Below are 17,496 nucleotides of genomic sequence, written 5' to 3' on the forward strand. Positions count from 1 at the left end.
TATAACACCTTTGGCACAAATGGGACCTTGCATAATTAAATTTGATTTCACATTCTTACAACTCTAAGCATAACTGGAGATTTCTAATTGGTTACAATAATTCTTTTCAGGAATATGTTCTGTTTAGAATAATCTTGTATTCATCTAGCCAAATGCCACATGTATTTATTATTATTATCTCCTACTGATAGCTTTTTAACTGAGACATTTTGACTGAGATAAATAACTGTATGCCTCCTAACCACAACTCTTTGTGTGGCATTTGCTTTGGGTGGTAAAATACTAAAAAAAAAAAAAGGAAAAAAGTTTATAGAGATAAGATAATCAGTCTGCATTTTTATCTCTACTTAAAATAATAGAATGGGAAATGATCTTCAATATCTAACATATCCCACCGTCCTCTCCCCCTCCCCCCCAGCACTCCTGATATATTGGCCTCAGGAGAACTTCTACTCTTTTAAATGAAGCTTCTTCATCCAGTTGTGCTTCCCATCTGCTAGAAGACAGATGACAAGTATGCTACACTTTTATCTTCCTGGCTACAAGATGCCTATCTGGCTGACATGCCCATGAGCACTCCTCATGCCACTCAGTGAGAGAGGCAAGTATCCCAAGACCACTAGCATCCATGCCCAAGAAGCCCACCCCTGTATCAGTAAAAGACAGATAATGCAAATGCAACGCTGCTATCTGTGCTCCTGGACCCATGCAGTACCAATTGCAATAGCAATGAGGCAACAAATACCTCTAATTTTTCTGCACAAGTGTCCCCCAGGCTGCAAAGGCCCAGGCGTGGTCTGTCACAGAGCACAGTCAAGCAGGATGCAGAGCTTGAACTATGAATTAAAATGGAAATAGACAAAAAGTGATAAATTCCAGAACAAAACACTGGAACTTATTTACTTCCTAGAAAATTAATGAACCTCATGAGCTCACAGGTTGCAAAGCAAATTAAATAAATGTCTTTCCCTTTTAAGAGCTAGGTAATTACAGCAAGTGCAATTGACTTTATGCTTGTTTTCCCTTTAAGTCAATACAGGTATCAATCTGGTGAAATAACGAAGAGAACTGGCAAGACAAACCCATATCAAAATGAGGTCAACATTAAATGAAGGAGTTGGAGGAGGTCACGGAGTAGTGCATATCTTCCTAACTTCCCTGGTTGGTTTCTCGCAGATGCACTGAACGTACACATGCTGTTTTAGAGCATCCAGACAACTACTCTAGCACTGGTCTGGGGTGAAAACAAAGCACTACCCTCGTATGGCTAAGTGGGGGAAGAACTGTGCATGAAGTGGCTTAATGTTAATGAAACTGCCTTCACTCTAGCCAGGCCTTACTTGACCTGATCAGCTTGTCATGAGGGTGACACAGGACAGATTAGCCTTGATGTCTTCCTCACAAGTGAGGAAAGGCTAAGGATGCTCTTCCTGAACAGTCCATCCTGTCAGCTGATCCAAAATTCACATCTGTCAGCTGCTGTGGTCAGCAAACTGCAGGTCCACGGCAGTGCCTGGAAAAGGCCTTGAGAGCACAGAAATGCTCACAGCTGGAAAAGGCGGAGAGGTGGTGAGGAGGGGAAGGCAAGAAGGAAGGACAAAATCTGAGTGCAGGGCAGTCCCATATCAAAATGCACTTTCTCAGGCTCATTCCAGATGACAGAACTCTCTCACTGAGGGCATAACTTCAACTATCTCTTATTGAGGACAGCCTCCCTTCTTATACCATTTGCTCTACAGCAGTACTTTTCCACTAAATGTTCATTGGTCAAACAACTTTGCCCACCAACTGCAAACATCCAGAAACTTCCATGTCTTAACAACTGGAGAACAAGCAGTCCCAGACGGCAAGGCATCTCCTGAATAACCCTTCTTTGTTCCTTCTAAACACTTTACATTCCTCCTGGTCTCATCATTAAGAGTCTGATGTTATCACCAACCATGGGGCTTGTCGGCCCCCATGGCCACACTCCAACACAACACACAACAGGACTCTGCACTTTCGCTCTTTCCAAACAACCCTAAATGTAACCCTAAATGAAATACTAAGCCTAACCCTGATTAGGACCCTAAAAAAAACGTGTGTCGCCAGTTTCTCCCATCAAAAAGTGCTCCCAATGGAAACCTTTGGGTGGACCTGAACTACCTTTGGTAGCCTTCATGCAACCCGACACACAACAGCACTCTACGTTTTCTCTTTCCAAACAACCTTAAACGTAATACTAAACCTAATCCTAATTAGGACCCCAACAAACACATACATTGCCAGTTTCCCCCATCAAAAAGTGCTCGCAACAGAAGCCTTTCAGTGGACCTGACCTCCCTTGGGGAGCCTTTACGCAACCCCACACACAACAGGACTCTGAGCTTTCTCTCTTTCTAAACAACCCTAAACATAACCCTAACCCTAACACTAAGCCTACCCCTAATTAGGACCCTAAAAACATGTGCGTCGCCAGTTTCTCCCATCAAAAAGTGCTTCCAATGGAAATCTTTGGGTGGACCTGAACTACCTTTGGGAGCGTTTATACAACCCCACACACAACAGGACTCTGCGCTTTCTCTCTTTCCAAACAACCCTAAACATAACTCTAACCCTAACACTAAACATAACCCTAATTAGGACCCTAAAAAACACGAACGTCACCAGTTTCTCCCTAGCGATCCCGGGGTCTCCACCCCCACCCTGCTGACTCTTTGAACCCTTAATCCCCATCTCTTCCTGACGTGCTGCTGTGGACTTTACCACCCACAGTTTACCACTTGCCTTCACCTAGGATTAGGACAGAGGTGGAGTGTACTGCCAAGCACCTAACTTCACCGTGCTCGGGGTACCCTTACACCTAAGGGCCCAAACCCCCGAGACTCTCTTTCGCTCATCTATCTTTCGCTTCGTCCGTATCTGGCCGTGCCCCTCGCGGGACTACGGAACCACATATCGGGACTCCACACTCGCTTCACACTAAAAGTGCATCTCATTCACACTCCACACAAGAGTCTCCCCAAACCCACCCCAAGGCAATATATGGCAAAGTTTGCCTTACCTCGGTCTGTGCACGGACTTCGCAGTCTGGGTTATCAGCAGTAATCCCTGTGCCTGTATCTCGTCTGGGCTGTGTCTGTCATATGTCAGTGCTGGCCTCCCTTCCCCCCGGTGCTTCGCAGAGCTTGTCTTCAGATTAACTGTCTCAGTCCTTTTGCAGCCATACCTAGACAACCCACAACCCCCGACAGGACTGCTGAAATCAGCGGGGTGCACCTTCCTGTCTGTGGTGGCAAGAACTCTTATGTAGGCGATAAGATCCCGAATGAGCCAAAAATTGTGAGAAAAATTTCAATAATTTCCTTCAGACAGGATCTTCGGTGAAGCTCTTTTATTTGCGATTGCAATGACAGGAGTCCTGCCAATTAGGAGCGCATTATTGTAACAAAAAACCCTAAACGTATCCCTAAACCTAACCCTAATTATGACCCTTACAAAAACATACATAGCCATTTTCTCCCATCAAAAAGTGCTCCCAACGGAAGCCTTTGGGTGGACCTGAACTCCCTTTGGGAGCTTCTATGCAACCCCACACACAGCAGGACTCTGCACTTTCTCTCTTTCCCCACACAGTTTGCAAATCTAATTGGAGCTTGTCATCACATCTTTTTGTGCAAGCAGCCACTTGGGCATTAAACAAATCGCTATTTACAAGCAGATGTGCTCACTTAGAAGCATGTGGATTACACAGTACCTCTTTGATTATATGGATAGATTAATTGGGACATTTGCCAGTTATTGCATGGTGCCAAAGGTGGTTGGCCTAGAACACCAGAGTTTTCAAACATTTCTATTTGAACAACAAGCAATTTGTTAAAATAGCAAATACTAGTTGCTGTTTTCAAAACTTAATGAATATATGAAATGCCCAACAGCTTGAAAAGCTGATGTTACTTTTTAATCAAAACATCAACTTTTCTTCAATCCAGAAAATTGCAACAGAGTTTGCAACCAGCAAGTGGTTTGATTCCAAAGACAATCCGATATCTAATGCTTTGTGAGCACATCTGTTAACTCTGATGACCATTACTGAAGTCCTGAATACAAGTAATTGGAATCTCAGCCATTTTTGTATTCCCTGCAGGCATAGCAACACCACACTACAAATATTGGACAAGTCATCAAGACTTCATTTAGACCTCAGTCTATATTTCCATTGCTAACCAAGATGAACCGACCTAAAATAATATACTTTACATAACTGATGTCAAACAGTCCAGTTAAATACAGACTTCACAAAAGTATAGTGAAAACTTAAGCTAATGACCCAGATTCTCTTTTCTCTCAATCACTAAAAAAATATTGCAACCATGGAATTAAAGTGAGTGCATGGCTGATGCAAGGGAAACCTCTGATTAAGTATGAAAAGCATACCTCCAGCATCCCAGGTTGTAGAGATTATTGAAAAGTTGTGGATAGTTGAGATCAGCATTTCCACCCAGCGCAGCCCTGACTTTGTAGAATTCCCTACATCCATAACAACTCATGTAATGTCTAGAAAATATCTTTCAGAGGAATTTTAATCTTAACAAGCCTTGAAAATCTTGCAGAATACATGAGCTAATACATAGGGCTTCACACTAATGGACAATTCCACTGTGAAGGCAGACCAGAAGGTGGTGGTCATGCAAGCCATCCTGGCTCATTGCTGATCCTACCCTATATCTTAAAAGCCCGAGTTATTTTGGAGATGGTTATGCCTTCTCTGCATTTGGTAGCAGCTTTCTACAAGCACAGAAGTTCTTTTGATGCAGTTACATGTAGAAAAATTGTTACAACAATGGGCAATTGATAGAGTAAGCACATTCTAACTCCTCAAAACTGCATGACTTCTTTAAAAAAACGTTGCTTTTAAAAAGTAAAAATAATAGGTAAGAACCAGAAAAAAATAGTATTTTACACTGTAATTCAGCTTCCTTGCTCGAGCAGCAGGTACCTTTATTACTGGTATGACTGGCCAGGTTTTTCAGCTGAAAAGAGTATTTTAGCACTCAAATTGGTCAGATCAGGCCTATAGGGACCTTCACTTGGGCATATTAAAATGCCATTTTCACAGCAATTTGATTGACTCACATCACTAATCACTAGACAATGTTCTTCTGCTCCTCACAGATGCACTACTACTGCCACTGCCTAGGTCCTTTCAGAGCCAGAAGTAACACTCTCGTTGACCTTAATAGAAAGATAACTGACTACTCCTTCAGTTGTTTTACATAAGTGCTTATTTCATCTTCATTTTTGTTCTCTCCAGTGCTACATTCAAGGACATGATTGACATCCAGTATATGGTGACTCATTTTCCCTATTGTTCCTTCTAATACAGACTGACAGTGCCAGAAGCATGTGAGTAACTTTTGTATTTCCCAAGAACATACAGGTATGGTCAAAGTCTCTCTTAGATAAATAAGCAGTACAAGAATCAAGCTAAGTATCAGCTACTTTGTAATCTGTTCACCAATCACAATCTAATATGCTTCACCAAATGTTGCTTTCAATGACATTTGCACTTTGGAAGTGTTTTACAATGTAGTCCATCAGAACTCCTCTTTTGACAGCTACACCATGAACATGGGAACATCTACAAGAAAGAAAAAAAAAAAACACCAGGTAAACTTTGCAAAGACCATCAAAGTCTGTCAGTAAACTCCTCGAAGTGGACTCAGCTGTCATCACATGTCATTTCGCACCACCCTACCTCCTCCAACCCTTAGAAATGAGGCAGCAAAGCAACAATAATAAAAAGCACTGTTCATCAGGAGGGGAAATACAGTAAAGAGAGGAATAACAATACATCCTGAAGTAGTAAGATTTTCAGAATTGACTATTGATTTAGATTCACCAGCTTCTGGGCACTCAGCTAGTTGTATTTTAAACAGCCTAGATCTCAGAAAGTGCTAGACACCCAAGTACAAAAATGGCACCCTGGAAAAGGCCTCAAAAAGAGCCACTAGCAACAGCAAAAGGATTCATTTAATCAGTTTTTGCTTGCTTGCATTCATACATACCACTAGTATTAACACTCTGCTTGATCCAGTCCACAAAAACAGCGACATTTGTGTATACTCCTGGGTAGTTCTTCCTTCCGCAGCCCAAGCCCCAGCTAGTGATTCCATGAAGGGTATAAAATCCTGACTCATCTTCTGAAGGACAAACTAATGGGCCACCAGAATCACCCTGCACAAGGACAAAGGAATCTTGTTACAATCCAAAAGCACTCCTTACGTTTTTAAAAGATAACTTCAGCTACACAATAGGTTCAAGGCTGCTCGTGTGTTTGGGTGTCTCTGTTTTTAAGGGCAGTGAGAGAAATAACCTTTCGTCAAGGGATGTACCTTTTTATACAATATGAGTAATTAAAATCCTACTGTTAAGGTGTGTTTCACTGTAAATCACCTACAGCCGGTTTGCAAGAAAACAGCTCCTAGGGAGGTTTCAACACTCCCGTCTTTTCAGAACCCATCTGGCCATGCCCCAAGTATTAGAAAGCAAAGGTGATGTGTGCAACTTACTGCACATGAGTCCTTGCCTCCTTCCAGAGGGAATCCAGCGCAGATCATCCTCTGAGTCACTTTACTGGGCAGATTTATGTAATAGGTCTGACATGTGTCAAGCACCAGGATAGGGACTTCCACCTGATGCAGTTTTTTACTCTTTTCTCTGTCTTGAATAAAAAAAAAAAATTTAGAAACCAGCAGAGGTTTTAATTAATGATACATTGCCTGCCTCACCTGACATCACAAAGAATGAGAAATATCTCTGGGTCCCTTCGGCTTTTTCTTCCTCCAGAGCAGGACTGTTGTCCACAGTATATATCTCTAGTGCTTTATACAGCCTGCTTATTTAAGGCTTCCAGAAAGCAGCTTTACTCTTCTCTTTTTCAAATAGTCTAAATCTGTATTATCTGATTGCTTTACTCCTACTCAGATCCGTGCACATCTAGCTGAGTTTACACAAGCAAAAACTTCTTAACAAATCAGTTCTCCAGGAACCCAAGCATAGATAGAATTAACATTACAACACAGAACAAACCATAAGAGACAGCCACAGCCTGATCAGCCCTCAAAAGGGCAAAGACTACATACCTTCTTCATGTGCTCCCCATCCTGTGGCAACGCACACCCTGGAGGGATGAACCACTTCTTCCTTCGCAGGGAGACACACTGGCCGCACATAGTGGTTGAATTCTAAGGGCTCGGCCAGTCGCAGTAAAGCAATATCTGAGTCCATCGTGGTTTTGTTAAAGCTTGGATGTATAATACACTGCTTCACTGATCTTTTCTAGGAAAGCAAGGACATTGACATTTGCTGAGTGACTTGAGAATTTGAGTCTTTGGTTTTATAAATCTTCAGGACATTTGCACAATGTCTGAGGAGGAAGAAATATTTAAAAGCAGCTGCTGAAGTTACTGGTTTTCTTATATTAAGAAGTCAAGGTTATGCTTCTTGGACATGGATCAGGAAATGTGCAGGAAACTTCATTCACCAAATATAGGAAAAGGGTCTTGGAAAAACATTTGTCCAGTCTGAGCAAAGTGGAAAGCTGTGTCCTCATTATTTCTGGGAACTATTACCGAGCCAACTATTACCAAAATTTAGAAACAATACACTCCTCATTCAGATATCCTCCAGGATACTGAGCTTTACACTTTATTAATGGTGAATGCACAGGTCTATGTTGATGCAAGTTCTCTGGCAGTCACATAAAAAATATTGTACAAATGCAGATTAAAACCAGCATTCAGGCTGTTAGATTGCTGCATCATGAACAACTTGAAAGATGCATTTACACTAAAAATATATTTTGTAAGGTTGATATGCTTTTTGTTATTAAGCAGAATTTATAGTACCTGTCTGTATCCTTCTTGCTCTGTAAGATCATGAAGTCCTGTGACCACCATCCATAGGTCTCTGTACAGTTCCCTGCCAAAAAAAAAAAAAAAAAGGAAGATAAGCATGTTCTCAGGCTGGTATAACAGCATTCATAAAACTTGAGAATCTTATAGCCTCCCCCACCCAAAACAAATACTAGTGCCCTACATATTCCTGGACCAACACCACCTGACCACCTGAGGACCACACTACCATACAAATCTATGGAAATCTTCCCATTGACTTCAAGGGAGCATGAAACAATCTCATGATGAGGCCATGGCATATCTCAAACACGTAGTGAACTAACAGAAAGATAAGTTTTATAAAGACTAAGAGTGTCTGCTGCAGGACTGAAGGCCTGCATGGTCAATACCATCCAGGGATGGCGCTGGTCCCTATCTTAATGAAAAAACGGGTAACAAATCATAACTACTCATCAGATGATATGAAGAAACGTAACAGATACATTTCATTTCATCCTCTGTTATCTTAACCAAATCCTCTCAACTCCTTGAAAACCTGTCATAACTCCCTGATAAAATCACATTAAGCCATGTACACAAATTCTGATGTGATGGCAATGTGTGACAGAAAAATCCTCCTTATTGTGGCTCTTAGAGCAGTACTTTCAACACAGTACAACAATGCTCCAGACATAAAATCTTGCAAACTAATATTTAGAAACTTAAAAGCCAAAGTCCAAAATTCAAAACAGCATTTTCATTTCAGAGTCCAATAGAAAATATACATGTCTAAGCATCTTTTTCATTCTTGGCTTTTGAAAGCTTCCTCTCATTTTCAAGTAATTACTACTTTATTTAAAGATTGGTCCAGAATATCTAATTATCAGCAATCTTGGGAGGATTTTTATAAAATATTTTAATGACCCAAGACCAAAGGTATGTGAAGTTTAAATTAATCTACTTGTGATTCATTTGAAATTGGAAAACAGCCAGGTAGTTCAGCCTATGAGATGAATAATTAAAGTACATTTTATAAAGTATTTTAAAGAGTCTGAAAGTCTCACAGACTGCCCTTTTGGCTTCTGTCAATAAAACCAGAAAGGCATCCATGTAATCCTATTTAACAGATCAATAGCTTCCTAATAAGGGAATGGCACCAACTCTGTGCACAAAATCTTCCTTTACATCCTCTTATAGTTTATATAAATGTAGCAATTCTAAAACTTTTTGATACGTTGATTCTACCTAGAGGAAATCATGCTCTGCAAATGACCCAGAGAGAAACTGCCTGAGAATAGGTGATGGATGACAAGATGACAATATCTTGTCATCTCTTCTGTAAACTGATCTGAAAGAAAACCAAGCCTACAGAATGAGGCTGCTTCCTAAGTAGCCATGTAACACTAATACATGTGTGTAGAGAAAAAGAATCCTGACTGAGTTGCAAGTAGGTAGTAACCAAAACCATGCCAGCCTCCCTTGGCAGGACCACCACACTGCAGAGATGCACTGTGCAATTGCAGACATTCACAGCAGAGGGTTCATCCCAGTGTACTTACTTAGAATTAAAGCAATGAGCAGCTGTGACAACCCATTCTTTGGCAAGGACAGCTCCTCCACAGATATGCTCATTTGAAATTTGTATGCTGACCTGCCAAGGCCATGAGTATGGTACTGCTTCTTCACCTCCAATTATCCTACTGAAAATGAACCTGGGCTGATTTGAAGGCACTCCACAAATATCATCTGAAACAGAAAAGACAAATGTCTCAAGAAGTATTTAGAAGTTAAGATTGGTAAAGAGCAGCCTATTTAAGAGCTACCCCTCAACTTCTCAGGCTCCCCTCCCAACACCATTTTTGCTACATCTTTCAAATTTTCTCATGACAAATCATCTGCATGTTTAGAGATACCATGAGGAGATGATCTTTGCAAAAAACTTAGCTTCACCAAGGTGAAAGCAACTGCTTATGAGAGGATTCTCAGATCCTATGCCACTTCAAAGATTTTAGCCTCAGACCTACAACGAATATGGACACATTCCATTCTCCATAAACTGCTAGAGGTTAAAAAAAAAGAAAAAGGAAGTTCTAGAACTCTGGTTATTAGTTTCAAAAACCCTGTACACTTTGCAATTATTTTCCAAGAAGCAGGGTGTAAAACTGACTGACAGGCTGTAAAAATGTCAGTGTATTGCTCTAAGTGACTTAAGAAAATGAAGGAAACAAGCAAAAAATACCTTCTATTATTCAAAAGCTAAAACATAGAAAGGTTACTATTCACCTTTTTATTTCCTCAACACATCTTAATGAAAAATCCTTGGACACCTCAGACTGCAGCCATTAAATATTTGGAGAAAACACCATTTAAGTCCTAGAGGTACTCCACATTCCCATGAAGAAAACATACCTCAGGTTGACATACCTATTGTAACCTGTATTTCTTCTACAGTCGTATCCGTATCTTCAAAAACTTCTTCACTAGTTGAATTCAAAGTATCTAAATCTAGCAAATGAGAATAGCAAATGTGTTAGTGGGTTGTCTTGAATGATACTTTTATTTCTAAATTATTTTTATTTCCCTATTATCATTTCTGTAGAAGGAATAGATTTCTACAGCAGGGGCTGTATTACATCTTCACATGGTACTAAAGTACCATTCAAAATGTACCAAAATACTTTTACACAAAACAAAACCCTGAGGTTTGGGGGAGATCCATTGTTTCTCTTTACCTGCTCATTAAGTCCTTTGTTCAATGTCTCAATAGGTTCATAATATTTTTCACTGAAACTATGTATTATGTGAAATCTCCTAGAACAAAATCATTCTGAATATCCAGATTCAGCACAGAGCCCTTTGTGCTGCCCCAATGAGGCAGTCTCCCAAGTTACTTCTATTACCTGTTACATGTACAAAAGAGATTGTAGCTTTGAATCCTTCAAAGGTCTCTGTTTCATCAGAGTGAAAGACAACAAGCATCAGAGCAGAGGAGCTTAAAACAGGTGCTGGTAGGTCAAATCCACAAGACTTAGCTAAAGATCAGAAAGCAAAGGTTCACAGCAGATTAGAAGGTAGTTTTTCATCCTTATCTCTTTCAACAGTCTGTGCATTCCAGTTGCTACGTAGGAAGGTTAAAAAATAAATAAATAAATAAAAAAGAACTATACACAAGAGAGAAATAGATAACCAGACTGAGGCTGAAGGACAATTCTATTATTCCTGTCAGTCTGTTCAGTAATTATCTCATAAGAACAAGGAGAATCACGCATTGTTGCGCAAGATACTATTGCGGCACTCATGCTCTTAGGTTGCCATTACATATAGAACACACTGGAAAATTGGTTTCCTTATTGCTGTTTCAGTAGTGCTGAAATATCTGCCAGTGCTAATCTAAGCAACAGCATCAATTAGTGTTGAAAAGATTTGATTGGCACAGGTCTTCCTTTCTTTTGATATAAGCCAGGGGAATCTCCAGCAGGGTGGTAAGAATAACATGAATGCACATCTGGAGTGAAGAAAAATTGGACTCTGAAATCTGTGGGTTGCTTTCTCTTCCTGATCTGACCAACATAATTACTATAAAAACAAATTATTGTCTTAAATTCTTCTCTTCATTTACATGAATTCAGATTGCATTCCATATAGAACTTAAATACAGCAAACAGTTATTAGATGTCTTTGCCTCAACAAGTGGAACAGAAGAACCAATACATGTAAGTATTTTCAAGGTACTCATACTGGTACCTACAACATCACCTGAGATTCTAATGTTGAACTTGATTTTATGATGTAAAACAGGGCTACTGAGATTCATAGGACTAATAGTTCATCCCCAAAATATGTTGAAAATCAAAAGCCAAACCAATTTCCTCCTCTTTTCCCACATCTTCATACACAGTCACAGCATCGTAAGAGCAATCTTCACTCTCTTCTACTTCAAAAGATTTGTATGTAAGCTTTACGTTAAAAAAAAAAAAATCTTGTTAAATTCACAAACTAAAATTCAATTATCTACAATAATGTCTTTAATAGTCTCAAAGATTCTTTTAGGGTCTGGTTTCTGTGGCATTCAGACCTCTCACAAGTGACACGTCATATTAAATTTGATAGAAAAATGTGTCAAAATAAAATGACACATGATAAACCAGAAAATCCTATTTTACTATTAACCTAAAGGAGAAATCAAAACCTTTCTGGCTTTTGGGATGGAAAGCAATTTCTCTTAACTGTATCCAGCAGCATTATTCAAGCTTATGTTGCTAGATCTTGTTTGTCCTTAGCTGCACATTTCCGTGTCAACTAAATGCTACCCACTTCCATTCTGTAGACTCAAGAAGCACTCATATTATACCTTGATTACATGGTCCTCTGGCGCACAAATAATCCATTGACAGTCTGCCAGATTACTGTACTGTTCTGGATAGTGCATACTTTGTAACACTCCTTCTTCAAAAAGGACAGCTATGGACTCACAGCCAGAATCTGGAAATCCAGAGAAAAACAAAAATGGAGGCACGTCTTAAATCATTTGCAAAAAAATAAAAATAAAATTCGGAAAACCTCTCATGATGCTTTCACACAATTGAGAAAGAAAACAGAAAAAGAGCAGCAAGCTAAATTTTTCTGCATGAAAAACATGCAGAGAAAATTTTTCATCTGTTCCCAGGTGGAACAGATTCAACCATGACAATAGCACTCCCCCTTTGCTATAGGCAGTGCACTGCAGACTGATGTGCTTGTGTGCACTGCTCTCTGTGGGGAGAGAGGGACACAGGCATGTCAGAAGAACATTTGCTAGCTTTAGAAATGAAAGTGGAGATATAAAACACAACCATTGGATGTGTCTTCCCAATCCTTGCTATGCAGTGGCAAGGCCCCTCAGAAGGGATTTCTCCCTATACACTCCACAAAGGTGCCCTTACACTACACAAAGGAAAGAAACTGGTTGGAAAAACTGTAGAAACAGAAACAGGTGTCTGTCTTTAATGGAATTGTCTAGACTCAGTAGATGACCCTTGCACCTCCTTCCCTAGCAATGGTAAACTGCTCTACACAGCAAACCTGAAAGCAATTTTTCACTACATATACGTAAGCTTTAGCTGCCTCCCTCAGGGCCCCTACAGGAAAGCATGCTTGGAACTAGCAAAGCACCTTTCATCTGGAAATTTGCCTCATTTTAAACTAATTTTACTAAGTTTTAGAATATTCTGGAAGTAGGGAAGGAAATGAAATCTTACATGAAGTGGATGGAGAAGAGGCAAAGTAACATGAGGGCTTTTCTTAACAGCATCTATCCTCTCTCTTTCTGACGTCCCAGTTTTTCCACAATGTCACACAGCTATCTAAGCACACTTACCTCGTTCACTACACCATACTCTTAGAAAAAGTCAAAGGAACTCCCTCTGATTTATGTTCTCCTCCAGTTTATTTTTTCAGGCCATCACCCAAGAGCACAGACAGGTATATTAGTAGACTTAGACTTACTAGGAAGTATATCTGGTGTAAGAGCTTTGTACGTCATGGAAAAACCAGTTCCATAATCCTTGCTGTCAGAAACAAATTTCAGCCTTATACTATTGGAGCCAATTAAAATAGGTAATGGAAGATCTCCTCCACAGAATTTCCCTGAAACAAGATATCAGAGAGTAATCACAGTTCAAAGTCTTTAGTCACTTGAGAAAACTTTGATGTACCATTTTTTGTACCTGGCTATAAAAAACTATAGATGAAAAGCAAATTGCCTATCCAATCCCCTCTATTCACTATTAATCCATTAGCCCAAATAAAAGAAAATAAAAATATTAAAAATAGAATTAAAATATTAAAAATTGAAAATCCTTGACACCATCAATTCACATGCTGACACAGCTCCCTAACAGGTATTCTTCCATTCTTTTCCTCTCACAACCTCTCATCGTTTAGTTTAGATCACATGTCACAATGTGTTCATTATGAAAACACAAGTAAAACATCATCAACTGCAATGTCCTCTCTAGGTTTAATTGCCTTTAGAATGAAAGGATATGCTAACAGATTATTTCAAAGAACAAGGGGACAGCAACTCACCAATAAGTCTGTTGTCTTTTGAATAGACTGATAAAGAATCATAGTCACAAAATGTTTCTGGCTCTATATCAAAGTGGGAAAAACGAAGGAATATATAATTTCCTTCCGGTACAAGTAGAGTCCATACACACAATCTGAAATGATAGATTTGTTCCTGTTGACAAAACTACAACGAAAAACAACCACACAGGTACCAGGAAGAGTTTCCGGACAAGGTTTCTGTATTGTCTACTCACTGGTGGTTTTGATAGAACTGTTTGAGACTTCCAGGAAAATGTAATTCTCCTTCACTGTTTGGGAGTTTGCCATCTTGAACACCACAAAATGCTGCATTGCAGAGTAAAAACAAAATAGGAAGAATACATTTGCAATCATCTGAGAATATTGTGAGACTCAAGACTGCTCAGCAGTACCTTGTTACTGATGGCAGAATGTTGTTGGGTCTTTCCTGTCTTCTCTCTTTTATTTAAAATTACAGCAAGCCATTTTTAAAGCACAGAATTTGGAGGCAAAAACCAAGCACTGCCAGAGCCCTATCATATTTTACTGTAAAAATGGCAGTGCTTGCTTTTTACCTTGAATAAACCATTTGCTAAATTAAGATTTTGGTAAAAGTATTTTTCAGGGACAAAAAATACATATCACAAGACATTCATTGCTGTCCATTTATAATAATGTTCTTAGCTATATTACAGCAGGATACTTCTGTAACAGTACAACATGGTATTGGAAGAAGCAAAAGCTTTTCTGTTGAGATAGCTACTGCTAGAAACTACAACTACTTACAAAAATTGCCTCCTCTTGCCTTTCTTTCTCCTTGCCAAGGTAAGCTAGTAAGACATTTATCAACAATTTACAGGAAAAAAAATAATGAGTCATGTACTTTAAAGATTATCTTTCCTAAATTGTCCTAGGAAGACCAGTAAAAATTTTCAGAAAGACACAGACAGCACTTAGACACCCAATGCTCATTGGTCTAAACAAGCCTATTGCAAACTGACTGCATGCCTAAGCTTATTTGTCATCTGAGAAATTTCTAGATAGTAAAAACTGAAATTCTAAGATCTAGTTCACAGGAGTTACTATTATCCTTATGTGAAGTTGTATCTAGTTGAACTGCGCCCAAAAAGAACATAAACATGACAGAATCAAAATAAAACTTCAATTGTAAAACAAATTATATTCATATATGCTGGTTTTAGTTATTTTTGGTTTTGATTTTTTTTTTACATTTCATTCACAGAAATGGACATCGGACAAGTAGATTCATCATAAACTGCTCAGAAGTACTATCAATGTATCTCATGCTTCCTGTTTAGAATCTATATTGTTATACAGAATCAACCTCACTAACTGGATTTCTTGCATTGCTTGAGGCTTTGTTCTATATTTTTCCCATTAATCCTATTTACATTTCAATAAAAATATTACTTTTCAGACGTAGCTGTCTTAAGGGAAATTCCTTTTTGAAGTCACCAGCACTTAAGTAGTATCCTACATAAGTTGTTTGTTTTTTTTTTTTTTAACTGAGCCAGAAGAAAAAAGTGTATTTTGAAAGTATGCATTTATGCTTTTTAAAGTGCATTGATGAGTCACGCTACAAATAGGTTTCTTCTTTCACGGATTATCTATCAGACTATTCAGGGAGAAGGCTGGTTATGCTCTAACATAGATAAAAGATTCTGAAAAAATACTGTACTCACGTGTAGAACTTTTCATTTTCAGGTCTAATAAGGGAGGAAGGGGGTGAAAAAAAGAATATATTACTGTAGTTTTGTATTCACAACATACACTCTATTTTTAACAGTGTGAAATAGTAAGTTTATACAGCTAGCACTGACGCAAATTTGAATGCTTCCTGGGGACATAGCACCTACAGTAAACTAGGCTTGGAACTAAAACAAAATTGCAAGTTCAGGCAATGCTAATTTCAGAATAAACAATTCTAGAGCAACCACTGCTAGAATTAACCAATCTGAGCAGCACTGTCTCTGTACTTATGGGTTGAGTAGATATGATACATTTCAGGGAAGGATAGCAGAATCCAACTGCTTCCATCACATCAGGGACACAGAGACACTGAACCTGACAGCAGTTACAGTCCAGATTCTTTGCACCAGTCCAACAGTGTAAAAGAGTGGCAAGTGAAGCTAGGAAATTGTTATTTTTTCTCACCATTTTTTTTAAACCATTGACTAACAAAACCTCTCAAAACACACCTCCTCAGTTTTCCAATTCTCCACATACATTTTAATACAATCTCCTTTATCTTTTAAAGAACATAGCTCAAAATGGAAGAAAATATTAATTCAGACTCTTAATGCTCTGAGTGAAGTTAACACCTAGACATAATGTTATCTATATCTCCAGCTGCATGACTTTGGAAGTGATTGATAATTTTCATGCTGCTCTGCTGTACAGAGGACATGTAGCCTTTCGGGCAGAGTAAGCAGAAATGCTTCTGAGACCACGACTTTTGCCCATATAGTCAAATGCCCAATAAATACATTTTAGCTGAGGAAAACGATAAGCAACTTCAAAGAGGTGCATATGGAATTTCAGACACTTTCAACTGGTTAAATTTCCACTTAAAACCAAAAATACCAGGTTAACTGGCTAGCTGGATAAAAAGACCATCCTTAAAGGTAATATACAAATAAGTAATAATAAATAAATAAATACAAATATCACCCAGTTAGAAGACAAAGTGGAAGAGAAACAATCGTTTACAATAATCTCAATTTGGTTTTGGCAATTACCAATCAGTACCATCTACTTAAAGGCATTGTGAAAAGCTGTAATACTTTGACAGGAATAATGGGATAATATTAGTACTGTATCTTGAAAAAGATAAATGAAATGTTGTTATGAGACAGAAGAGTTGTCACAAGTGAGAGAGAAATTACTGTGGAGACTTAATACCAGCACTCATATTTTCTTGAATCCAGGAAAGCACCGCACTGAGGTCTGTGAATATTCCTGGTGATCCTCTTTCGTAATATTTCTTCTTGTCATTACCTATCCAGCCACGAGCACATCCCATCCCCCAGGAGATCACACCAGCGAGAATCCAGGCACCGTGCTTACGTCGGCACAAAAGAGGGCCCCCTGAGTCTCCCTGTAAGAACCCCCAGAACCCACAGCTTACAAAAGTGCATGCATACCAACCACTGAGCAAGCCTCTAAGAGTTTATTGAGTTGCCTTTTTTTTTAATCACAGTAATAAACCTGCCACAAAACAGAATAGTCATTTCAAAAAAAAAAAGCAAAAAAAGAAAAAAAGACATCATATTTAGTCAGGATTTTGAAGAGGGGGAGAGATTAATTCACTCTGAAGTGCACATCTGCTGTGTTTCAGCATGAGAGCTTTGCTTTTCTTTTCTTTTTTTTTTTTTTAATTTTACATGACAAGCAACAATCAATTTTATCTCACTTCTTTCCAAGGCAAAACTTTCTAACTTCCTCCATACTATGTTAGTAGCATTCACTAATCAATGTTTATCAAGTTTTCTAAAGTTAGAAAGCTCTATGCATTACTGCACTGGGATACACT

At 38.9% G+C, this 17,496-nt stretch overlaps 1 protein-coding gene across 9 annotated transcripts in view; it reads right to left on the minus strand.

Annotated features, from left to right (window-relative positions):
• Window positions 1-1,012: 1,012 nt before the first annotated feature.
• Window positions 1,013-17,496, minus strand: part of OVCH2 (ovochymase 2) — a 41,683-nt gene continuing 25,199 nt past the window's right edge. For 6 of the 9 annotated variants that reach the window (XM_083836698.1, XM_083836702.1, XM_083836695.1 and 3 more), the window contains 15 exons: window positions 16,866-17,061; window positions 15,647-15,670; window positions 14,180-14,270; window positions 13,944-14,077; window positions 13,362-13,502; window positions 12,229-12,359; window positions 11,740-11,833; window positions 10,778-10,909; window positions 10,302-10,382; window positions 9,437-9,623; window positions 7,890-7,962; window positions 7,125-7,320; window positions 6,552-6,703; window positions 6,048-6,216; window positions 1,013-5,620 (listed from right to left, as the gene is read on the minus strand). In XM_083836698.1, the coding sequence (XP_083692824.1) occupies window positions 5,598-5,620; window positions 6,048-6,216; window positions 6,552-6,703; window positions 7,125-7,320; window positions 7,890-7,962; window positions 9,437-9,623; window positions 10,302-10,382; window positions 10,778-10,909; window positions 11,740-11,833; window positions 12,229-12,359; window positions 13,362-13,502; window positions 13,944-14,077; window positions 14,180-14,270; window positions 15,647-15,670; window positions 16,866-17,061 (1,824 nt within the window). In that variant the 3' untranslated portion in view covers window positions 1,013-5,597. Of the gene's footprint in view, window positions 5,621-6,047; window positions 6,217-6,551; window positions 6,704-7,124; window positions 7,321-7,889; window positions 7,963-9,436; window positions 9,624-10,301; window positions 10,383-10,777; window positions 10,910-11,739; window positions 11,834-12,228; window positions 12,360-13,361; window positions 13,503-13,943; window positions 14,078-14,179; window positions 14,271-15,646; window positions 15,671-16,865; window positions 17,062-17,496 lie in introns of those variants that run through there. The other 3 variants (XM_083836696.1, XM_083836697.1, XM_083836703.1) reach the window with 3 other exon arrangements.

The sequence above is a fragment of the Anser anser genome, assembly GCF_964211835.1.
Source record: "Anser anser genome assembly, chromosome: 5".
Lineage (NCBI taxonomy): Eukaryota > Metazoa > Chordata > Aves > Anseriformes > Anatidae > Anser > Anser anser.